Genomic DNA, 26,446 nt, shown 5'->3' with positions numbered 1-26,446 from the left:
ACCTTTCCATTGTTCTCTGTGTAATGCTCATGGTTAGTTCTTCAGAGATAGTGATGTCTCAGTACCATATAGCAACAAAGGTAAAATGTTTGTATCAAAAAAAGATGAAACATCTTTTGATGTTATGAAAAGTTTGGGGTCAGTAAAAGTGTTTTGCAATTTCTCATTAGTAGTCCAGCCCACTCTCCTTTCAGGTTTAACTCTGAGCCCAGCTCATTGTCCACCTGCATTTTCTATCCTATATATGCATACTTAGAAGGTCAGACTCTGTAGAATATCCATTTAGATGCATGTTAAAATCTGGGTAATAGTCACTTCATCCATTTGGTCTCCCCTGTGTGAATGGGCAGGTCAGATTTCTCTGAGTGATTGCAGATCTCTTCCAGTAGACATTGCAACGCCTGGGGACTTGACACAACATGCCATCCACAAACAGGAGCATCTGGAGAACTTCACTGACCACATGGAATTCCTCATTGATATGGAATCTATGCTGGATCTACTCTGTATTTTGGTGAGCATAAATATTTCTCTTTTACATAATTTTATAATGTGCATTGTCAATATTACATAAATGCTAGTTATTATAAAAATAATTTTATTTATTTCAAAATTTGAAATACCTAGACCTTAACATTGAAGTAATTTTTGAGCACTAAGTTTAAAATCAAATCGATTAGCATTTAGTAAACACTTTCCATGTTTCAGGCCCTGTGCTGAGTACTAAGGATACAAAGAAAAAACAGAAACAATTCTTGTCCTCAAAGAGCTTACACTCCAATGTAAACAACATCGGGGAAACAACATGGAGATATATATATGTGTGTGTGTGTATGTGTGTATATATATGTGTGTGTGTGTGTGTATGTATGTATGCATGTATATACATAGATGGGTAGATTGTTTGATAGGTTGCATGTTGTCTGCCCCATTTGACTATAAACTCCTTGAGAACAGAAACTGTACTTTACATTTCTTTGTATCTCCAGCACTTAGTACAGTGCCTGGCATATAGTAGGGACTGACTGATCACTTGATTAAGATAGAGGCATAGAAACAGATAGAGATATGTAGCTCTGGCTTGTGAGGCCTGCCAATCCCAAAGTACCAGTACACAGTACCAGATGTTTTGAAGAGAAACTCTGGGAGGCTGTGTGAGAAAGTGACTGGGATTATGGATTCATGGAAAGTTCTGTGGAGATGAAGGCAGAAGGCAAGAGAAAGTTATAGAATTGGAGAGGAGCAAATACAATCTTTATCTTTTGAGAGTGAGATATGGGGCAGTGCTGGTACCTATGATTTATTTCCTCCCCAAAACTTGCCTCCCCAAAAGACCACTGCCAATTGCAGAGGCACAGCCATGGGAATTGTGGACACTGGGGAGAAAACTGTATCTAGTTTGGGACAGATGGCTCTTCTCAGAGACATTATCCCTTCCCCTCAGCTCCATGTGGGAGGCTCCAGTTCTTGTATCTAAGAATTCTTTTCATGCTCAGAAAGCCCTTGGCTACCTTATTTGACTTCCTTTACTGATTAGTTTCCCTCCCCACTGACTATACTGTACATTCTCCCCTTTCTGATTGGCCCTCCCTGATACATAAAACTAATTTAGTTCACTAGATTTGGTTATGTAACTATTTAGCGGGGGGGGGGTAGAGTGACTTTAATATAAAAACAATAGCCATATATGTCCAATGTTCAGCCAGGAAGCTGGCGTTGGGCAGGCATACAGCAGTTGAATGATGGGCTCCCCCAGGAACTTTCCAGACTCTTTCCAAGCTGATCTAAGGTTAAGAACCAGAGATAGATTTTTAATGTGAGCCTTCATCCTCTAGACAACCTAAATACACATATATATGTGTGCACAAACACATATTTTATATATATATATATAATATATACACACACCTACACATACACACACATATCATTACTTCAGTTATTATTAATCCACTTTGCATCTGCTGCCTTGCCTGGTTTCAACTCCACAGAACAAGATACCCCTCCCAGGATAGGCTCATCACTTTTAAACTCACCAGCATGCTGTTTATCTCAATGCTTCATGGACACCATCTCCCTCAGCTTCCTCTCCTCTTTGAATGGAGGATGAGAGAGCAGAGTTTTACACTCCTCCCAAAATCTTCCTTTATATAGAAACTGTACTTAGCTTACTCCTCTTTGCATCTGCTGCCCCACCTGGTTTCAACCCCACAGATGGAACACTGTACCTATGAGGGACAACAAAGGTACAACACGTCCTATCTTTCCTCTTCCCACTCCCCGAACTAAAGTCCACTTCTCAAAATACCAAGGCCTGACTCATTAACCTCACAGATTAATCCAAAACAAAGGAGCCTTCATGGGAGTAAGGCCTAGGTCTAGTTTTGATCCACTTTCCCTAGGGTTCCTCTTCCAAACAAATAAAGTTTCCCAAATTGGAAATTCCATCAGCCCTCCTAATGTTACCTTTGGACATCAAATCAGTTCATGTAGAGGTTTAAGAACCCTCTTGGAGGGTTCTCTATCTCACATTAATGATTAACCCAGGAATTGAGATCTCAAACACTAGCAGCTAAATTGAATCAAATCAAGGTTGGGGCACTTCATGGAAAGCAGCACCAATGGTTTACTGCTAATTACCAAGATGGACATTTTAAGGATAGTCTGTATTTTAATCTGCGTTGGAAGAAGCTGGGAACAGGAGCAGACGTAAGTGAAAATAATTCATGTTGGTTTATAATGCTACTTGATGGTGAAACCTAGGGTCCAGGCCCAACTTTGCTACTAACTCTCAATTGTGACCAAAGATGGGCTGCTTTATCAGTTTCACTTTAGTTTCCTAATCTGTACAAGAAGGGCATCTGAGATGACTATTACCCTTCAAGTTTTAGATTTCTATGATTCTGATTTGAGCCAACAAGCAAAACTAACAGATATATTCATAGAAGCAGAAGCTTTGTCTTGGTGGTAATGAGAGGTGAGCTTAGAGAGAAGAGATGGGATTTATGGGCTGATATTTTGGCTATGAACCTCAGATATGGTGGGTTGTCATTTTTAAAAAGTATCAGCTTTCCTTGCATGAAAAGGGATAGGTGGGAGGGAGGACAACCTGAAACATGAATTTGAGTTCAACTGCTATATTCCAGATACCATTCCACATAACAGTAAATTAAAATTTACTTTGCTTTTCAGAATATTTTAAACAATTTTATGTCTTTTTTTTTTTTGGTGGGGCAATTGGGGTTAAGTGACTTGCCCAGAGTCATACAGCTAGTGAGTATTATGTGTCTGAGGCCAGAGTTGAACTCAGGTCCTCCTGAATCCAGGGCCAATGCTCTATCCACTGCACTACCTAGCTGCCCCATAATGTCTTTTAATGGTAATTAGGACTACCTCCTTCCTACTTGAGGTAGTTTGAAAAATCCCAAATTATTTTATTTATTTTTAAATGTTTTTATTAATTCTTTTTTGTTTTTTACATTATTATGGTTTCCCAATAGATCTTCCCCATTCCTTTCTAGAGAACTTTCTCATTTAACAAGCAGTATTTTTAAAGAAAAGAAAAAAGAAAAATAAGAGGGAAAAAATCAGCACAACTGATCAGTACATTGAAAGTGAAGTTATCTTAAAAACCAGAGCTGGAAAGTTCTGTATCTGTCTTTTTCAAGGTTATGATGTGGAGTCATGCAAAACATATTCCCTATTAGCCATGTTGCAAAAGAAAATACACAATACAAAAACAAGAAAAAAGTTTAAAAAGTATGCTTCAATCTGCAATGAGTTGAGAGAATATATTGATTTTAAATGTTTCCAATAGTAAAAAAATAATAATAATAATCAGAAAGCTTGGACTATACAGAAATTGACCCATCTGTTCTATTGTTCTAACAGATACATCATTTCAGCAGCAAAAGTATTCCATGTTGGAGCATCTGAAGATGTTGTCATTCAAGCTTATGGATACACAGAAGCATTTGATGCTACCATCTCCATTAAAAGCTTTCCAGATAAAAAATTTACTTACTCCTCTGCCAAAGTGAATGTATCCCCAGAAAATAAGTTCCAGAACTCTGCATCTTTAATTGTATGTCTTCAAAGAACACTTTGTCTACTTTTACAAATATAGAGTGAAAGGCAGTTTGACATAGTATGAGGAATCCTCGTCTGGGAGACAAAAGAACTTGGTTTGAGCCCCATATCCATCACCTCTGTGGGCAAATCATTTACACTCTCCAAGTTTAAGTTTTATTATCTATAAAATGGAGATAATAATACTTACCTTACTTACCTTGCAGGATTGTTATGAGAAAACTGCTTTGTAAACTATAAAATGGTATAAGAACAACAATAGCTAGCATATAGCATTTTAAAATTTGTGAAGTGCTTTTCAAATATCTCATTTTATCCTCACAACAACCTTGGAAGGTAGGTATTATTATTATCCTATTTTAAACTGAGGCAGACAGAGATTAAGTGACTTGCCCAGGGTCATACAACTAATAGGTATTTGAGGCTGGATTTGAACTTAGATCTTCTAAACTCCAGGTCTAGTGCTCTGTCTACCTAACTGCCTCTATAAAAATATGAGTTGTTATTTTAATCAAATCCTGACATGGTTTGAATATAGACATTTCCAAACATAGAGAGAAAATTTGTATTTCCATGTGAGGTCACTATATAATTTAAATAACATGCCATGTAACATAACTCATTCTATCACGTCTAAAATAGACATTCAAAATGACAGAATTGCATTTAATATAGATATAAAAACCTAAATAGATTTTAGAACATAATTGAGAAACTGAAAATATCCATGAAGTATGAAGATGTCAGGCACTGGACTTCAAAACTGAATACTAATAACTAACATTTATGTAGCACTTTAAAGTATAGAAATCATTTTACTTTTATTATCTCAATAAGTGTAACCATTTCAAGGTAACACAATAATTATGGGGAGAATTTACCTGTACCTTGTTTACTTTGAGAAGAGTAAGAATCTACATGTATATATCACAGTTAGAAGTAGCTTTTCATGCATCAGTCCTCACAATTATTTTTGAGGCAGGTGGTTGATGATGATTATGATGATGATTATATTTTATAGGAAGTAAACTGAAGCTACAGTAGTAACCTTCTCAAAGTTTCATAGACAGGAGTTGGCTAAGTCAGTACTGGTTTCCAATGACTATTTTCCTATTTTTCTTCTAGCACTGCACTTTTCCAGCAATATTTGAAACAACACACACAAAAAGGTATTTGAAGAGTCTTTAACCACTCTGAGATAATTTTACATTCTTTCTCAACACTTGTGTTTCAGATTCAACCAAGGGATTTGTCTAAAAAAGGAAATCCAGTTTCGCATGTATATTTAGAAGTGGTATCTCCCCACTTTACAAGAGAGAAAAAAATACCCTTAAACTATGAGAATGGATTTCTCTTCATTCAGACGGACAAGCCTGTTTATACTCCTGATCAGTCAGGTAAAATGCCAACTAGTCTTTTCTGCCTGGAAAACAATCACATGGTCCTTGAACACTGTTCATTACTCATAGTTCCTTTAGTTTTGATGTAAATAGACTGATGAGGTCACTGTTTCCATTCTTGGTAACTTTCAGAGACTCTAAGAGTCAGGAAAGGGATCTCAAGGGATGCAGATCTGAGCTAAACCTGAAAAAGAACATCCTTTCCTATACACCATACAGGTGATTATCTAACCTCCACTTGATGACTTCAAGTGATGAATTTATTCCTTCATGAGGCAACCCATCTGACTTTTAGATGGCTCATATTGTTAACAGTTTTTCCTAAAATCTACCTAAAACCTGGTTCCTTTGATACTTCCATTGTGCCCTTAGTTTTGCCTTCTAGGACCAAGCAGAACAGTTCTGTCCACCTCCCCTCCCTCCAGTATCCTCTCTTGACTAAACAACCACAGGCTAGAAAGACATCATCTTCAGTCTCCTCTCCATAAAGGTCACATTCCTTTGGATAGGTTTCCATTTTTCAATGTACTTCCTGAAATCTGACACCCAGTACTGAACACAGTGCTTCAGGTATAGTTTGATCAGGGCAGATACAAGTTTTACTTGTAGACACAAAATGAACCTATAGCTCATAAGTAGTGGCTGGTTTTTGAGCCAGGAAGACCTGAGTTCAAGTTCTGCTTCTGACAATACTGGTTGCATGATGTTGGCCAAGTTCATTCACTTTTCCATGCTCTAAGCAGCTAAAACTAAGTTACAGAGAGGCTACCTATCTGCATTTGTAGAAGAGGCTTCCTCACCTAGAAGTTCCCTATACCAAAGAAATCCCAGGTCTTATCTCTGTCCCTATGTCCTAAATGAAAAATAACAGAATCAGGGTATTTGTCTTCATCTATAATTTGCAATTAAGAGATTGATGAAAGATATTGAAAATTGTCTTATCATTGTTAAGCATTGTTTTAATTAAACACATATAACGCTTAATTATAATTAGAGTATGATGCAGTATAGTTACCAACTCTTAACATCATTTATTTTCAGAGCTAAGTTATTTCATTTTGGAGTTAAATATTTAATTGAATTGAACCTGAACTGTCATAATGCCTGGCAATGTGACAATAAGCATAACTTTCAGAAAGTAAGGCAGCAAGGTAGAGTAGAAAATGGACTGGACAAAGACTCTGGAGAAGCTGGTACCAGTTCTGTCACTAACTAGCTGTGTGACCTTGGGCAAGTCATTTCATTTTTGGAGCTTCTGTTTGCTTTTTGGTAAAATCAGGGGATGAAGTTAGATGAATCTAAGGTTCTTTCCAGTGCTGACATTCTTCATTCTCTGTGTAGAGAAGGCCAACCAAGCTGATGAGGAGCTCTGAGACCTTTCTATAGGAGATTTGAGGGATGAGGTGGTACTTATAGTAGTTGTCTTCCGGTTAAGAGCTATCATGTGGAAAAGAGATGACCTTTTTTGCTTGATCCCAGGGGGCAGAACTAGGAACAATGGGTGGAAATTGCAGAAAGCCAGACTTAGACTCAATGAAAGGAAATACTTCCAATGAAGTAGAGATATTCCAAGCTGGAGGTGGGTATCTAAAGAAGCATTAGATTTCCCCTTAACCAGAGGTTTTCAGGCAAAGACTGGATGATCCATTTATTGGAATGTTACATAGGGTATCTCTGTTGCATACTGGATGATTGCTAGAAAGGGTCCCTTCCAACTCTCAGATTCTAGATTCTGTGAATCTAGGAATCTTATTTTGAAATTCTAGTTTTCTTTGGTATAGGATATATATAGGTATGTATCTTCTTGATCTGAAATTCTAGAATTCTCTGAATGGAGATTGGGGATACAGGGAGAAAGCATTGAGGCATATGGAGAGGATTTTTCTAAAGGGATACATTTCTCTAAACTGGAGGCTCTTCACCTAGCACTTATGGACTTTAAAAAACATATTTTGAAAACTGGATTTCAATATTATTGGTTTCCTTTGTCATCCTACGTATTTTATTTTATTTTATTTCATGAAGCTAAAAACATGATTATTATTATCTGGCTTCACCAGATTACCAAAAGGGTCCATGACATACAAAAGTTAAGAATTCTTGACTTAAATAATTATGTGAGAATATTTATTTCAAATTTCTTTTCTTTGCTTATATGAAGAAAAATAGAGGGGAGATTTTCTTTTTTTATTTTTTAAATTAATTAATTTATTTTTAGTTTTCAACATTCACTTCCATAAGCTTTTGAGTTTTAAATTTTCTCTGCCTCCCTCCCCTCTTCCCTCCCCAAGATGGTGTGCAATCTGATATAGGCTCTACATATACATTCTTATTAAACATATTTTCACATTAGTCATGTTGTAAAGAAGAGTTAGAATGAATGGGAGGAACAACGAGAAAGAAGAAACAAAAAAAGAGAGAGCAAATGGTATGCTTCTATCTTCATTCAGACTCCACAGTTCTTTCTCTGGATGTGGATAGCATTTTCCCTCATGAGTCTTTTGGAGTTGTCTTAGATCCTTGTGTTGCTAAGAAGAGCTAAGTCTATCAAAGTCAGTCATGACACAATGTGGCTGTTATTGTGTACAATGTTTGCCTGGTTCTGCTCACTTTGATCAGCATTAGTTCATATAAGTCCTTTCAGGTTTTTCTGACGTCCTCCTGCTCATCATTCCTTATAGCACAATTGTATTCCATTATATTCATATACTACAACTTGTTCAGTCATTCAAAGGGAGATTTTCTTTTTGTTTTTTGTTTTTGTGCTTTTTTCAGGCAATTGGAGTTAAGTGACTTGCCCAGAGTCACACAGCTAGTAAGTGTCACATGCTTGGGCTGATGCCAGATTTGAACTCAGGTCCTCCTGACCTCAGGGCCGGTGCTCTATCCACTGTACCACCAAGCTGCCCCTCAAAGGGAGATTTTCAAGGAAACATTTTCTTGTTTTCTAAACAAAACATCCATGTTTATGTTTATTGCAAAAGCTTTTGCAATATTTTGCTTAGTATAGTCCTCAAAATTTGTGCTCAAATCAGATTTTTATCTATTATATTTTAAATGAAATAAATAATACATTTAAAGAAATTTAAAAAAACTTTTAGAAAAGAGCTTTTTCTTTTCTTTCTTTTTTTTGAGAATTGATCTTTCCATTGCTTTTAATTAGGAATATGTAGTTAAAATATTCAGATGCCTATATAATGCAGGTTTCAGGAAACCCCCAAAGTCCCCTCTATCCCCAGACTACCTGATACTATGTGTGGAATTCGTTCTATGGGTCACTCCTATGTGTAAAGTTGTTCTCTACAGAATTCCCAGAACATGAAATATACAAAATAGTGTAAAACTTGGTAAGATTTTAATTATTATTTATAATGAGATTGCTTATTCTAGGATCCTTCTTCCCTTTTCCCTTCTATTTCTTTGTTGAGTGAAATGTATTTCTTTACCCAGCTATGTGTGTGTACTCTTCACTCCTTTTATCAACTTAGATGGGAATGAGGTTCAAGTAGGGGGCCACACCCTTCTTTTTACTTGTATAGACTTCTACTTGCATACTCTGATTAAATATTTCCTTACCCTTCAAGAGAAGCTTTTTTTTCAATATGAATGATCAGACTGTCATGCCTAATTTATCTGTTATGTTTTTTTATATTGGATTTTATTTTTTGCAGGATCAACTTGCTTTTTGAGACTGAAAGTTTTAGAAATCAAATAATCCTAGGGTTTTGTTTTTGTTTGTTAGGTTAAATAGAATTCAACATACTTTGTAATGTGCAAATTATTCTTTCAGTAAAGATAAGAGTTTATTCCTTGAATGAAGAATTGAAGCCAGCTCGGAGAAAAACCACCTTAACTTTTATAGTGAGTATGTTACTCATTTAAATTATTTAGCAATGACTTTTTCAGAAAGAAGAATAGGGAAATGCCCTCTATATAACTAAACTTTATCAAAAGCCATTCAATTTTCAAAAACCTTTCATTAAAACATCAATTATGCACAGATGTACAATGCACTGAGCTTATAAGCTACTTGAGTAAAAAGACTCATAGTCAACAAATCTTTACTGAGCACTTACTGGAGGCCAGGCACTTGGCTAAGTTCTGGATATACAAAGTAAGGCACAAATGGTCCCTGCAAATAATTATGGACATACAAGATGTATTCAGTGTAAATGGAAGGTAACCACAGAGCGAAGGGACTAGCAGTGAGGAGAACAGGGAAAGGCCTCTTGCAGAAGGTGAGATTTGAGGTGAGTGTTAAAGTAGGCCAGGGAAGCCTAAAGGTAGAAGTGCATAAAGAGAACAGAGGGACAACCAGTAAAAAAAAGGCATAGAGTTGAAAGACGGAGTATTAAGTGTAAGGAACAGAAACCATTGTAGCTGGATCCTGGAGTTGAGGAGAATTAGTATAAGATGCCTGGCAAGGTAGGAAAGGCCATTAAATATCAAACATAGCATTTTTAATTTGATCTTGGAGGTAACAGAGAACCAATGGAGCTTATTGATTAGGAGACTGACATGGATAGACTTATGCTTTAGGAAAATCATTGTTGTAGCTTAGTGGAGGATGGGTTGGAATAGGGAGAGAGGTGAGTCAAGGAAACCAACCAGAAGGTAATTATAATAGTCCGAGTGTGAGATGATGAAAGGGGTGTATGGAAGAAGAAGGGTCACATCTGAGAGATATCATAAAGGTAGAGATGATAAGATTTGGCAACAAATTAGCAGTGTGAGAGAGGAGTCAAGGATGATACCAATGGTGTGAGCCTGAATGATTGGGAGAATTGTGATGCCCTCAGTATCAACAGGGGAATTTTTAGAAGAGGGGAGAATTTAGAGGGAAAAATAATGATTTCTGTTTTGGACATATTGAGATTGAGATGTCTACAAGACATCCAGTTTGAGATTTCTAGAAGGCGGTTGAGAATGCAGCAGTGGACCTAAGGAGAAAGATTTGGGCTAGATATGCAAATCATCAGTCTGCAAGGTAATTGAATCTATTGGAGCTAATGAGATCGTCAAGGGAGAGAGGTTCCAGAAGGAGAAGGGAAGAGATTCTAGGACAGTGGTTCGAGGAACCCGCACAATTAGGTGGTGTGACCTGGATGTAGAAAGATCTAACAAAGGAGACTGGGAAAGAGTGAGTGATCAAACAGGTAGAACCAAGAGAAGGCAGTCACTAAAACCTTGAGAGGAAAAGTATCCAGGAAGAGTGAGTGATCCTAAGTGCTAAATGCATTTAATCAAGATGAGGATTTAGATCAGTAATTCTCAAAGTGTGGTCCTTGGACCTCTGGGTATCCTTGAGACTTTTGCAAGGGGTCTGCAAGGTCAAAACTATTTTCATAGTAATACTAAGACATGATTAGCCAAATAAAAAACTCTTCCTTTTTCCAACTATATATCTGTATGAGGCTGAATTTTCTTCATATATTTCAACCAAATCAATATATGGCAGCCAATGAAATACAGAAGCAGATATGAAACTCAACTGTCTTTTATTAAGCCACACATTAAAGAAACTTGCAAGAAATATGTAAAAAAAATCAGTTCTCTCTAAACTATCTTTTGGGAAAAGATAAAGTTATTTTCATAAAATGTTATTTATATCAATATGTAATAGATTTATTATTGTTTTAAATGAAGTAATAAATATTTTTAAAATAGCAGTTTTAATTTCTAGTACAGTAAATAAAGGCTCTTTGAGGTCCTCAATATTTTTTAAGAACATAAAAGAGGTATGAGACAAAGAAGTCTGAGAACTTCTGATTAGAAACCATTAGATTTGGCACCTAGATCATTGGTAAATTTGGAGAGAGGAGTTTCAATTGAATGGTGAGGATAGTAGCCAGATTGCAGAGAGTTAGGAAGAAAAGTGAGGAAGAGAGCTGGGGGCACAGATTGTAGACAAACTTCTCAAGTAGTTTTGCCACAAAAAGGAGGACGGATATAAGATGATAGCTGGAAGGAAGGTCAGAACAAGTAAGGGTTTGATAAGGATGGGGGATACATGGGCAAGTTTGTAGGTATCAGGGAAGGAGCCAATATATAGGGACAGACTGATGATAAGAGAGAGAATAGAGATAAAAGAGGCAGAAATTTGCTGGAAGAGATGTATTTTTTAATTTGATGATTAAAATTAAAAAAAGGAAATATAGAGTTCTAATTAATATACAAATAATGCAAATTTGTAACTAAATAAAAGTTTTTATCTTTTGAGGTTGCAATAAAACTTTTTTTTTCAACCCAAAGGATCCAGAAGGAGTAGAAGTTGAAATCCTACATGAAAATGACTATGTTGGCATCGTTTCTTTTCCTGATTTCAAGATTCCATCAAATCCGAAGTATTTTAAAATCTTTCTAAATAAAGCAGCTTCTTTTACAATGTGTGGTATACTAGAAAGAGTATTAGACTTACAAGTGAGAAAAACTGAGGCACATATTCTATCACTTACTACCCATGTGAGGACTTGTGCAAATCTTATAACTTCTCTGAGCTTCAGGAGCCTCATCTGTAAAATGGGAATAACAATACCTAACCTGCTTGTTTCTCTGGGCCATTATGATTGTCAAATAAGATAATAGATGTGAAAATACTTTGTAGACTCTAAAGAACTATATAAATACAAGCTATTTTTGCTTTTTATTAAAATACATGATCATCACATATGTATATACATAAATATATGTGTATATATTTACAATACATGTGTATATATAAATATATACATGTATATGTATATATTTACATGTGTATAGCTGCTAGAGGCAGCTAGGTGGCTCAGTGGATAGAGCACTGGGCCTGGAAGGAGACTTAAATCTGGCCTCAGACATTTAGTAGATATGTGACTTTGGGCAAGTCACTTAACCTCTGTTTGCTTCAGTTTCCTCATCTGAAGACATTTGCTATCATAAAAATGGGGATAATAATAGCACCTACCTCCCAGGACTGTTGTAAGGAACACATGTGATAATAATTGTACGGTACTTACTACGGTTCCTGGCCCAGAGTAAGCCCTTAATAAATGCTTATACCTTTCTCTGTATTCCCCTATATAAGCAGTAAGTATTTCAAGGTGTTTTGTTTGTTCGGATCTATGATTTCATTGATGAGTCAGTGTGGGGGAAATGATAAAGTATCCCTCTGAGGCAAGGAAACCCGAGTTCAAATTTCAACTCTGATACATACTGGTTGTATGACCTAGAGTAAGTCATTTAACCTCATAGTGCCCTAGGCTCTTAAGTTGTAGATATTTTACATAATTATGCTTTAGTTAAAACTAAATGACAATGTTCTCATGTGGCTTGGCCTCAGAAGTTGTTATTGTTGTTGTTGGGAAGTTGTTTTCAGTTGTATCCAACTCTTCATGAACCCATTTGGGGTTTTCTTGGCAAAGGTATTGCAGTGGTTTGCCATTTCCTTCTCGAGCCCATTTTACAAATGAGGAAAGCCTTGATTTGAACTCAAAATTTAATTCTTTCTGACTCCAGACCTGGAGCTCTATCCACCTAGCTGCCCCAGGTATCGGAAGATCTGGGTTCAGGTCTCACTTTGACCCTTTTTTGCTGTGGGGTCTTAGGCAAATCACTTCACTTTTCTGGGGCTCAGTTTCTTCACATGTAAAATGAAGGGGTTGGGCTCACTGATTTCTTCACATTCTTTCCATCCCTAACATGTGATTCTAGTGCGTCCCACCAACATTATAGAAAACCAGTCATGTGGAGCCACCTAGAGGGGACAAAAAGGTATTAGCGTGGTACAAACACATGTAAGAAGACTACCTTAGGCAGGCCCTAGCAAGTTGATGTTTTTTGTTTTCGTTTTTGAAAGCCATGACTAATAAAAGTCAGTTTCCTGGCAGGAATTACAGCTTGCCTTTCCAACTCCTCCTTGCTCAGGGGTGCATCTGAGCCCAAAGAAGTGTGTCTGGAAAAGGATTTTTTAAAAAGGTGCTTCAGAATATTTTTATCAGAGCCATAGGATTGTTCCAGTGTTGGAGCAGACACCTAATATGCCATGATTAGTCTATAAGGCATGTTCTCTGTTCCTTCCAAAGCACTGTTAGAGGTCACACATACAGAGAAGAGGGTTTGGGAGCGAGGGAGAGGAATGAGAGGAGAAGAGACAGGAAGGGAGATACAGAGAAGAGAGAGAAAAGAGAGAAAGACAGAGACAGAGACAGACAGAGACAGAGATAGAGACAGAGAGACAGAGAGAGAGCACTTAGTTATTAGTGACACAGCAAACTATGTTATTAACTGAACAAGTAACACAGTTAACAACCTGTCTATGGCTCAGGCAGCTCCCTAAAAGTTATCTACTAAATCATAGATCAGGGGTAGGGAACCTGCGGCCTCAAGGCCACATGTGGCCCTCTAGGTCCTCAAGTGCAGCCCTTTGACTGAATTCAATGGCCACACTTAAGGACCTAGAGGGCCACATGTGGCCTTGAGGCCACAGGTTCCCAACCCATTCAAAGATGGATTATGCTCTAAGGCAGAGGGGGAGTGCTCCACTAGAAGGAAGTCAGAGATTCTTTGTATACATATTATATATATAATATATACATATATATACTAGATATACCTACATATTTAATGTATTATCTACGTGTGCACATCGATATAAAGATTAGGAAAATTCCCTCTACTAATACAAGTCAGGATTGTATCTACAATTTATAGTTTTAGAGAGCTGCCTAATGCACAGAGTTTAAGTGACTTGCCCAGTCAGACAACCAGTATGTGTCAGAGGTGGGATTTGAGCCTAAGACTTCCTGGCTCCAAGGCTGATTCTGTAACTACTAGGCTATTCTGCTTCTTATGTATCCAATATGTATGTAAGTATGTAGTCTTTTGACATTTACATAATTAGGGTTAGAAAATCCATTTTCTTATTTTATCTTTATAATCCTATGAGCCTGGGCATTAGTTAATTTCATTAGTATATACACCCAGGGCATTTTCTTTTTAACTTAAAAAAATGAAACCTTTATTAAATATAAAATCACAAAGGACATTTTATTCATCAAATATAAAGACACTAAAATTAATTTTAATAATTAGATAGACTACTTAAAAATGAGACATGAAAATGAGACATTAAAGTGTGCTTGGGCATATTGGGTATGTCCTGTGCCAACACCTAGGGTTGTACTTACACAAATATTATTTTTCCCATTTTATAAGAGATACTGGTAAAACTCAAGGGTGAAGTCATTTAAGTGGCAGAGGCTTACAACACACATAGAGAAATTGGTTTGCAAAAGGGAGGGCCTTCTTGGAGCACTAGAGAAATGTCTTCACCCTAGCATTATGGCTGATCTATGCCAAAGGACTCCTGAAATTCTAAAGTCTATATTCTATACTCAATGTTTTAAGCTCCTTTTTTACCTTTAGAATTTGAGGTTCTATGCTCTAATATTTTATATTTAAAGAATTTTCTAGTTCTAATATTCTAAGTGCTAACATTCTGTGATTATCTTCCAGCCTTACTAATCTGTGTTCTGTGCTCTAACATCCCTTCCTGCTCTAATACTCTGATGGTACTAGCCAAGTTTAGAATGACTTGTGGTTTGGTGAGGGTTGAAGGGGTGGCAATAGGAAAGGGTGTTGCTTTTTTGCCTCAGTCCAACAGAGGGTGCTGGAGTTTCACAGAGTATTCTGAGACTCCCCGCTCCCCCAAGCCTTGGAAATTGGAGGGAGGGGGATGAAGAAAGCTGTGGAACAAAAAATGATTGAATAATTTGATAATTGTGCAGCTCTCAGAAAATAAAGAACACTATTTAAACAGTAAAGGATATTTCCAACAATAACTACGTATCAGGTTTAGATGATCAGTTTCTCACAACTCCAGAATTTCATCATTTGGCAAGCAGTGTTATGTACCAAATGCTTTGGGCAGCAGCATTATTTATTTTCTAAAGTTTATAATTTATTGTTGAAATTAGACTTCAGGATTGGCTCATTAAAAACATCTTACTCAATTCAATAAACGTTTGAGAAGACTTTGCTAGGAATTGGCACTATTGGAAATCGAACTTATGTATCTGCAGCTTTTTCTTAATTTATCCTGAAAAATGAATATTTTGCTTGTTTCCTAGGCCAATCCAGAAAGCCATGGCTACTGACTATATTAGCCTGAGAAACAGGCATTGAATAGGTGAACTCTGACTATATGTTGAATGAAGCCTGTGCTTGTTAAGAAAGGGAATTTGAGAGTGTGTAAGATGCATTTTCTGCCGTTAGAGGAGCTTGTCTAATAGAATGATGTAAATTCTCTATAGGCAGCTATTTGTTATGATAAACTATAGCAAATGGAAAGAAGTCATTATTAGTGACATAAGCTCAGTGCCTTGCAAGCACTGTGCTTTCTAAGTTGAATTGAATAAAAAAGAAAATATAAACTTCAATTAGGTTAGTTTAATTTCATATAAACCCATTATCAAGCTCAGTATTATTGTAACTAAGTGGGAGAAACAAAATATACCTGTGAAAAGAATGGTCATGTTGATTTTATATAAGTTTTTTCCTTCTAAAAATAAAGTTGTGTTTAGCATTTTCTAGGTGAAAGTGAGAAGTATTAGTAATTGATGACAACTGTAAGTAATTTTGACTATTTTGTTTCCTAGATATGGAGTGTGGACAATTAAAGCCAAATATAAAGAAGATTTCACAACATCAAGCCTTACACATTTTGAGATTAAGGAATATGGTAATTTCCAGCAATTGCTGAGATTTTTTATTGTTTTAAGGGTTTTTTAAAAGATGCTTTGTCTTCCATAAATTGCAGAATGGTAAACTACTTTCAAAATAAGAAGCCGAGTCTTATTCTAGGAATAATTATCATAATGATAAATCATATATCTAAGGTACTCTATAGCATACTATTAAATAGGAATCAGGATACTTCGGTTATAGTTCTGGCTTTGGCATCAACTCTGTAATCTTGGGGAAGCCATTTTAACTCTTCAGGTCTTAGTTTCCTCATCTAAAAATCATATAATGCTTTGTATTATTATTTTTTACATGTGTGTTTTATGTTTCCAACTTTATAATAATGCTAATGGCAATAATCAGAGTCCACATATATGTAAGACTTTAAAGTTTTGCAATATAATTTTTTCAAACCCTGCTTGTGAAATAGAATCCCATTTTGCAGATGAGAACAGTGAGACTTAGTGAAGTGGTGATAAATTCACCCTAGGTCACAAAGCCGTTAAGTGGTAGAGCCATAAGATCAAACTCACATTTTCTTGCTTTAACTCTAAATGTTGTTATGGGAATTAATGGATCACAATCACTCAGTCAGAAGGGAGGACTATTAAGAAGTAATCTTTTCCTATTTTAATAGTCAATTTAGCTGTACCAAAAAGCTTTATTCTTTTAATATTTCACTAATTATATTCTTTCTTCATTTTTTATTTGCAGTGATGCCACGCTTTTCTATATCAATAGAACCAGAAAATAACTTCATTAGCTACAAGGAATTTGGAGACTTCAGTATTACTATAAAAGCTAGGTAAGTGAACACATTTTCAAATTTACCAATTTTTTTAGTATAAGGACTTCTTTTTGGTGTAAAAAAATGATAGCAGCTATTAGTACACATTGACCAAGAAAATATACGATAGCAAAAGGCTCAAGAATTCAGTAATACTTTTAGATGACTTTGGATTTTATTGGTCACTGTATCTACATACATTTGAAAACTTAATGCAATGTGTAAGAGAAATTATTTATTCTGTCTATAGAAAGTATATTTGCTTTAGAGTTCACCTAAAATATTGAGATCATTCATGGAGAGCTCCCTCTTCTCTTCTCCTCCTCTTCCTTCTGTCATGTCTCCCATTATATCCTCCTTTACTGTATCTTTAATGAAGAGACAATCCTTCTACTTACCAAGGTCACCTCCACTACATGCACCCTTGATCCTATCCCCTCTTCTTTTCAGCAGTTTGCCTATCATCCTCACTCTATCTCTCCCTATCTACTGGCTCCTTCCCTTCTGCCTACAAACAAACCCATGTTTCCCCATCCTTAAAGAAAAATCATCGCTAATTTCTGCCATGCCAATTAGCAATCATTCTATATCTCTCTTCCCTTTCTCAGCTAAAATCCTTGAAAAAAAAATCTACATTATTGCTATCGCTTCCTCTCCTCTCATTCTTTCCTAAACCCTTTGTAATTTGGCTTCCAACCTCATCATTCAACTGATATTGCTCACTCCAAAGCTACCAATAATCTCTTCATTGACAAGTCTTACGACAAGTCCTTACATCATAAAGACTTATAAGTCCTTATACACTAAAAAGAAGTTCCTTACCTTCTTGACTTTTCTTTCTTTCTTTTTTTTTTTTTGGCAATTGGGGTTAAGTGACTTGGCCAGGGTCACACAGCTAGTAAGTGTCAAGTGTTTGGTCTGAGGCCTAATTTGAACTCTGGTCCGCCTGATTTCAGGGCCGGTGCTCTATCCACTGCACCACCTAGCTGTCCCCCTTCTTTACTTTTCTGCAGTATTTGGCACTGTTGATGTTCTTCTCCTGGATGTATTTTCTTCCTTGGGATTTTGTGTCTGTTCTCTCTTGGTCCTCCTCCTTCATGTTTGAGCACTCCTCTGTCTCTTGTGTTAAGGATGCATGCATGTCAGACCTCTTCACTCTGGGTGTCCCCTAAGGTTCTATCTTGAACCCATTTATCTTTTCATGTTATACTGTATCACTTGGTTATCTGATCATTTCCCATGGGTTCTTCTATCATCACTATGTGGATAATTTCCAGTTCTATTTATCTAGCTCAGTCTCTCTTTTGAATGCAAATCTTGTTTCACCAGCTGCCTGTTGAACATTTCAAATGGATGTCCATATGTATCTCAAACTCAATGTGTCCAAAAAGAATTCATTACTTTTCCCTCCCAAATCCTCCTCTCTCTTGAATTTTCCTATTATTGTCAGTGGGACCACCATCTTTCCAGTTTCCCAGGTTTTTTTTTCTTTTTTTTTTTTAAATTTTTAATGGTAATTTTTATTTATTTTTTTGTTTTCAACATTTACTTCCACAAGATTTTGAGTTCCAAATTTTCACCCCATCTTGCCCCTCCCCCCACCCCAAGATGGCATGCATTCTGAATACCCCTTCCCCTAGTCTGCCTTCCCTTCTATCTCTTCCCCCCCTTATCCCCTTCCCCTTCAATTTTCCTGTAGGGCAGGATGGATTTCTGTACCCCATTTCCTGTATTTCTTATTTCCCAGTTGCATGTGAAAACATTTTTTTTAAACATGTGATTTTAAAACTTTGGGTTCCAAATTTTCTCCCTTCCTCCCTCCCCACCCACCCTCATTGATGAGGCAAGCAACTAAATATAGGTTATATATGTGCAGTTATGCAAAACACTTCCATAGTAGACATGCTGTGAAAAACTAACTCTATTTCCCTTAATCCTATCCCACCCCCCCATTTATTCTATTCTTTCTTTTGACCCTGACCCTCCTCAGAAGTACTAGCTTCTGATTACCCCCTTTCCCAATCTGCCCTCCTCTCTATCATCCCCCTACTCCCTTGTCCCCTCCCCCCATTTTCCTGTAGGGTAAGACAGATTTCCACACCCAATTGAGTGTGTATGTTATTCCCTCCTTAAGTCAAATCCTATGAGAGTAAGATTCCCTCATTCCCTCTCACTTTCCTCTGTTTCCCCTCCACTGTAAGAGCCTTTTTTTCTGTTGTTGGTTTTTTTTTTTGTGAGATAATTTACTCTGTTCTACCTCTCCCTTTCTCCTTCTCAGTTTCCCAGGTTCAAAACCTTAATGTCATCAACTCATCCCTCTCACTCACCTCACATATCCGATCAGTTGCCTAACCTTGTCATTTCTTTCTCTACAACATCTCTTGTAGATTTTCCCTTCTCTTTACTCACATAGCCACTACCCTAGTTCAAGTCCTCATTAAATTCTTAGTTTCAAATGCCACACCAGACCCTTAATATGTGTCCTTGGACAAGTCATTTAGCTTCTTTTTGTGCCCCAGTTTGCTCATCTGTACAATGAAGGGTTTGGACTGAATGGCCTCAAAGGTCCCTTCCTGCTCTAAAATCTATGATTCAATGATCCTGTTAATCAGAACTAAAAAAAAAGTAGGTTTGCCTTTAATCCTAATAAGAGCTACATTTACAATGCTTTTTGATGATACAACACCATGCACATACCACTGATATGTACCTTGAAGGATCATCAAGAGAAAAATATTTTTAAACCTTAAAGCACTCCTTAATATCACTCAAATAATATAAATTATAAGTGGGCTTGGATTTAGCAAAAAATCAATAAAGGTTTATTAAAGACGTTGCATTATACACAATGGCAATTGATCTCCAATAATGTCATTAATATATTATCTCACAGTAGCCTGGTGAAGCAGGTAGAACAGAGATCATGATCCCCACTTCATAGATGATAATAATAATAATAATAATGATAATAATGATAACTTACATTTATAAGATAGGGACTAGACCTGTGATGTCATTGGTCTAGAGATATGACTGTGGTCTTTTACCTAGAATTGCATACCTAGGATCATAGTATCTTAAAGTTAGTTAGTTGATTGACTCTTATCTTGAAATGACTGGAGTGTATGAGTGATGGCATAACAAACACCAGGTAATACACTGAGATATGGGAGTCCGTTTAGGCAGATATGGAGGACCTTGGCTCTAAGGTAAGTAAACTCTTTCTCCCAATGCAGATTTGACCCTTCTCTGCAATTTATAATCTTAGAAAATTGCTAAGAGGTAAAAGTCACACAGTCCAGGGTCACATAGCCAGAATATATCAGAGGTAGATCTCAAACCCAGGTGTTCCTGGCTTCAGTGCTAGTTGTCCATTCCCTTTGCCATGTAGCCTGTGAATTCACATTTATATAGCACTTTAAAGTTTAACAATATTAGCTAAAATTTACATAGAGGATTTAAGGTTTACATGTTGCTTTGTATACATTCTCTCATTTAGGCATCTCACTTATAAAATACTTTGCTAAGTATATAGTACATATTATTTTCCCCATTTTATAGACCCAGGCTTAGAGAGATGGATAGCTTTGCCCAGAGTCAAACAGTGAACAAATAGTGGTTTCAGAAACCAAGGCCCATTGGGAAGGTAGAAAATATCTTCATTCACTCACCAAGCCAGGATTCTGTAATACTGGATCTGAATACTTTTTGTATAACCTTGGGCCACCTTGGAAAACAGCTTAGGTAGTTCAGTGGATAGAGTATAGCTAGGTCCCAATTAGTGCAAATAATGAATCCTATGAAGTGGTCATATATACTCACATGGGGATTCGAATCAGAAAGACCTAAATTCTTTTTTCCCCCCCAGCTTTCTGTATATTTACCCAAACACACATGCTTCTCCTTCATCATACCCATATATACATAAGCAGTGACATAAACAAGTACCCAAATGTACACAAAGCCTGGTCTCTGGGAGTGTGTCCTAGGGCCCCTCCACAAAGAGAGTACAGGGAACATTGTGAGGCTCTCCTTACTGTCATGAAGAGGCAGCCCCCATCCTGCTCAGAAAGACCTAAATTCTAATCTTGCCTCAGATACTTACTAGCTGTGTGACCCTGAGCAAATAACTTAACCTTTCTTAGGCTGCATTTCTTGATCTGTAAAACTGAGGGCTTTTAAGGTCACTTTTAGCTTTAAATCTATGATCCTATGACCTCTTGGCCTGAGATTTCTTATCTGTCAAATGGAGAAAATAATCTCTGTCTTGCCTATGACACAGTGCTATTGTAAGGATTGAAATGATATAAAGTTAAGTTTTGTTTTATTTTATCTGAAACTCATTATAGTAACTCTTTTAAGTGACTTCATTATGTTATCATTTGGCAGCTATTTTTATAATAAGAAGGTCTCTGAGGGAGATGTTTATGTCTATTTTGGAATAAAAGAAAGTTTAGAAGAAGATGGGAAAGAAATGATGCATAAAGCAATGCAGCAGACACAGGTAAGAAGATGTCACAATGATATGTTCACAAATTAAAATGTATGTTTATTTTAACTTTAGCACCAATATGCCTCTGGGGATGCTATAGCACCACAAAATATGAAGCATTGTAACATCCAAAGAATCAAAGTTATGAGTGATCCATAGAACAATGGAGAGTCTTATGGTGCTCATAAATTGGCTATAGAACATGGCAACTGATGGACAACTGAAGATTTGTTAACACGAAGTGATTTAAAACTTGTCTTCAGGAAATTTTTGATTGGAAAAGGGAAGTGGGCCTCACAAGAAGTAAGGGATGACAGACAGATGGGCAGCCTGAGTGGTGCCCCAGTACCTGTGCAAAGTTAAAAGATGAAGAGGAAGGGGCCTTAATAATTAGGTCTCTTAAATTTACTTGGTTGGTCCCTCAGAACCATTCTATTTCCTCAAAGGCAATATGCCCTGGCTTTTGGTATGCTGTCACTTGGTGACACTGGTAGTCATTGAATTTTGGATTCATATTTCAAATAGAAAGCAGCTGTTTTGAGGCATCAATTCCAGTTGGGGGTCTTTCTAAGTCAACAAAGTAGATTAACATGGGTTGCATCAAGGCATAGTATCTGGTAAGAAGCAAGTATGGAGGCAAGGCTGAATATTAAGTCAAACTTCAAAGTATACTCACCACATAGAATGGGGGTTCCTTTGAGTCTTGATGTTTACCTTTATGGACTGTATTGCCATATGACTGCTAATTGTGGCAAGGGCTACTCAAAATGGATTCTATTTAACTCTATAATTTCCTATGTCACAAATATTCCACCCTTTTGCTCCCTTTTGAAAAACAGATAATAAATGGAATTGCAGAAGTCACATTTAACAGTAAAAAGGCAATTGAAGAATTATCATATCAAAGCTTGGAAGACTTAAATAACAAATACCTCTATGTGGCTGTCACAGTTCTGGAGTCAACAGGTAAGAGTCTGACCTTATTTTGAGCCAGAATGAGTGAATGTGGTTAAATATTTGGATATCACATAGGAGTGCATAAAGCATCTCATCAAGGACAAGAATAAGGAGATCTCCAGATAAGGAGAAAAGTCTGATATGTATTGAGAGCAAGATTTTACAGAAGGGCAGAGAAAAGTGTTGCACTTGTACCCAGGAAATATTAAAACTCATGTATTGGGTGAAAGCTCTCTATAGGATTTATGAACAAGAATTTTATAGAATGATCAAGAGAGTTTTGGTTATGACCTGCTCCTGTGAAGGGAGTGCCCCTACTGGTGGGATCCCAGATGCACAGAAGAATAGCATCTATAAATAAAACTAACATAAATTATATATGTATATATACTTATATGAATTAAAGAGAGACAAAAATCCAATCTGAACCGATGCTACACTTCTATTCTCCAAAATTCAGGAGTCATAAAATGACAGGATTGAAAGCTGGAAAGGGACCTTAGAGATGTTCTAGTTTAATCCTCTAATTAGGCAGATAAAGATATTGAGGCTCAGAGAAGAGAAAGTTATATGCCTAAAGTCATTCAGATAGTAAACAGTAGAGCCAAGACTCTGATATAAGTCATCTGACCTCAAATCCATTGCTCTTCCCATGACACCACTCCATGACCTCTCCAAAATGACCCAGCTGGTTAGTGGCAGAGCTGTGCTCCAGAATCAACTGTAGCAAAGGTTGGATTTAATAGAGTAAGGAATGCATGTACATGGTACACTGTGCCTGGAATATAAGAAACACTTACATGCTTGTAGACTGTTTGGTTACATGCTTTCTCTATAGTTTATAATTGGGTTTTGAAAAATAGAATTTTTGCATCTTTAATATGAGAGAATTGGATTTGCTCTTAAAGGACTCTTCCAGCTGTAATATTCTATCTTTTAACACTATGTATTCTAAGGTCCCTCTTACACTAATGTGTCAGGTTCTATTTTCTAACCTTCTATATCCTAAGTTCCCTTCTAGCTCTAGCATGCCTGTTCTCATAGTCCATGTTTTCACATTATATGATAAGATCTCTTCCAGTTCCATTAAAATGTATTTTAACTTCTCTAAATCAATCAATAAACAAGCATTTATTAATCACCTACTATATTCCAAGTGTTGTGATCAACACCATGATATAAACATAGAAGAGAAACAGACCATTATGGAGCTTTAATTACATAGAGGGAAACAATACATACATACATATGTATATACAGAAAAAATTTAAAAATATGAGAGAATTGTAGGAGAGAGGACATTAGTAGTTGGGAGAATTGGGAAAGGCTTCAGGGAGAAAGTAGAGTTTGAGTTCAGTCTTGAAGAAAACCAAAGATTCCAAGAGAAAGAGGTGAGGTGGGACGTATTCCCCACCATGAGAGATAAGTGCAAAGTCAAGGAGATGGGTGATGGAGTGTCACATAGAAGGAACAGCAAGTGGTTCAGTATGGCTGGACTTCAGATTTTGTAGAAGGCAGCGATGGGTAATAAGACTAAAAAAAGTAAGAAAGGCCGATGTTGTAAAGAACTTTAAATATCAAACAGAAGAATTTATATTTGGTCTTAGAGATACGAGGGACCTGCTAGAGTTTTTTGAATAAGGGAAGGCAGAAAGAACCATGAAGCAAGACCAATTAGGAGAATATTAAAGTAGTCAAGGACAGAGGTGCTGAAAGCCTGAATTGGGTGGTGGTTGTGTGAGTGGAAGGAATGCAAGAGATGTGGGGACAGAAATGACAAGTTTTGGTCAACTGATTGGATATGTGGGATAAGTGAGAGTGAGGAGTTGAGAATGACACAAATTTTGAACTTCGAAGATTGGGAGGATAGTGCTGACCTCAGCAATAACAGGGAAATGTGGTAGAATTATGGGTTTTGTGAGAAAGGAATGGATTCTATTTGGGCATTTTGAGTTTGAGAGACCTATAGAACATCTAGTTTGAAATTTCCAATTGTTAGTTGATAATATGGGACTGACATTCTAGAGAGAGACTAGGGCTAGATATATGAATCTTGAGATCATCTGTGTAGAGATAATTGAATCCATGAGAGCTAAGGTCTCCATGTCTAAGACTGTAGAGAGAAAAAACAAGAGGGCCCAGGACAGAATCTTAGAATATACCCACAGTTAGTGGTTATGACATGGATAGTGAACCAATGAGGGAGTCTGAAAAGAAATAGTTAGGCTGGAGAATCAAGAGAGAAAAGTGTCACAAGGATCCAGAGAGAAGAATGTATTCAAGAGGAAAGAGTAGTCACCAACATCAAATGCTGAAGAGAAATTAATAAGGATAAAAATTAAGAAGTCATTACATTTGACAATTAAGAGATAATTTGTAACTTTGAACACAGCATTTTCAGTTGAGTGATGAGACTGCAAGAGGAGGTTAGAAGAGAATGAGAGGAGAGGAAATGGAGCTACCAAGTAAGTGCAGATGACTTTTTTAGAGAGTTTACTTGAAAAATAGAGGAGAGATATAGGACAATAATAAGCAGGAATGGTGGGACCTAATGAGTTGTTTTTTTAAAGAATGGGACGACTTGGGCATATTTTTATACCACGGGAAAGGAATCGCTAGATAGGGATAAATTGAATAATAGAGGAGGTAAGGATGATAGTAAAGACAATCTGCTGTAGAGAATGGGAGGGATGAATACATATAGAGGGCTTGGCCTTAGTCAGGAGAAGAGTCACTTTTTCCTCAGAGACAGAAGTTAAGGAGGAAATAATGGGGGATATTTTCAAGTGGTAATGAAATGAGAAAGAGAAAAAAGAGAGGTTACAGCAACTGGCCTAAATTTTCTTGTTAAAGTATGAGTCAAAGACTTCAGCTGACAAGGTACTGGGCAGTGGTGCTATGGAAAGCTGTCCTCATTACTCCACTAAAGCTGCCCTTGTTAGGAATACTTGCTAATTTTTTCCCAGTCAAATCCAATGGCCATTTATCTGATCTTCTTTGTATTACTTGGGTGAATTAGCTTTCTGTGTTTACCTCTTTTTGCCCCAATTCCTAATTCTCTTCCCTTGAAGGAAAAGATCACATCTTATAATTCTTCTGCATCCCCATCACAGAGCCTCAGGTATAGAAGGTGCTCAATTAATGTTTGTTAATAGTTCTTGTTATACAACTCATTTGATGCTATTGTTCAACCCTTTTCTTGAAAGTCTCTCTATCCTATTTGTATTTATTTCCTTTCTGAACCAAATCCACGAAGGTTTAGTCTTTGACTTTCTATTCTTTCCCTTTTCATTCCATTATTCAGAGAGCTCATTTATCCTCCTTGCTTCAATGATCTCTATGTCATTAACTTTCACATTTACATTTTCAGGCATTACTTTTTCATCATGTTTTCTCTAACCCTAGAGAAAAGGAATTTGAATCACCTGACTTACCATGTCATACTTGAACTATTGCAAATAGCCTACTTGTTGTTTTGCCTGCCACAAGTATCTCCCCACTTCAGTCTATCCTTTACTCAGTTGTCAAAGTGACTTTCCTGAAGGCTGGATCTGACCATGTCACCCCCCTATTCAATAAACTCCGGTGGCTCCCTATCACCTCCAGTGTGAAATAAAAAATCCTCTGTTTGGCATTCATAACTTATCCACTCCATACCTTATATTCCTCCTTCTCCCACTGCCCATAAACTGTGATCCAGTGACTCTGGCCTCTTTGCTGTCCCTCAAACAATAGATATTCCATCTCCTTACTCTGGACATTTTCACTGACAGCATGTCCTCCCATATCTAGAACTCTCTCTCTCTTTACATTTACCTCTATGACTCTTGGCTTCCCTGGATTTAAGTCCCAGCTAAAGTCTCATCTTCTAAGAGAAACCTTTCCCAGTTTCCCTTAATCTTAGTCCCTTCTCTGACATTTTCCCCATCTTAGCTTGTACATATCTTGTTTGTACACGATTGTTTGCATGTTGTCTCTTCCATTAAACTGTGAACTCCTTGAGGG

The 26,446-nt window shown here is 36.9% G+C and overlaps 1 protein-coding gene across 1 annotated transcript in view; it reads left to right on the top strand.

Annotated features, from left to right (window-relative positions):
* Nucleotides 1-2,602: 2,602 nt before the first annotated feature.
* The window catches only part of LOC114047345 (complement C5-like), a 120,548-nt gene continuing 96,704 nt past the window's right edge, over nt 2,603-26,446 (top strand). The window contains exons 1-9 of the mRNA XM_027868146.1: nt 2,603-2,709; nt 3,892-4,084; nt 5,324-5,486; nt 9,280-9,350; nt 11,742-11,833; nt 16,121-16,203; nt 16,920-17,010; nt 21,382-21,496; nt 22,324-22,450. Of these exons, the coding sequence (XP_027723947.1) occupies nt 2,606-2,709; nt 3,892-4,084; nt 5,324-5,486; nt 9,280-9,350; nt 11,742-11,833; nt 16,121-16,203; nt 16,920-17,010; nt 21,382-21,496; nt 22,324-22,450 (1,039 nt within the window). The 5' untranslated portion in view covers nt 2,603-2,605. The remainder of the gene's footprint in view (nt 2,710-3,891; nt 4,085-5,323; nt 5,487-9,279; nt 9,351-11,741; nt 11,834-16,120; nt 16,204-16,919; nt 17,011-21,381; nt 21,497-22,323; nt 22,451-26,446) is intronic.

Source organism: Vombatus ursinus, unplaced genomic scaffold, assembly GCF_900497805.2.
Source record: "Vombatus ursinus unplaced genomic scaffold, bare-nosed wombat genome assembly UNPS02014786.1, whole genome shotgun sequence".
Classification (NCBI taxonomy): Eukaryota; Metazoa; Chordata; class Mammalia; order Diprotodontia; family Vombatidae; genus Vombatus; species Vombatus ursinus.
This window is presented reverse-complemented; position numbering and strand designations above follow the sequence as displayed.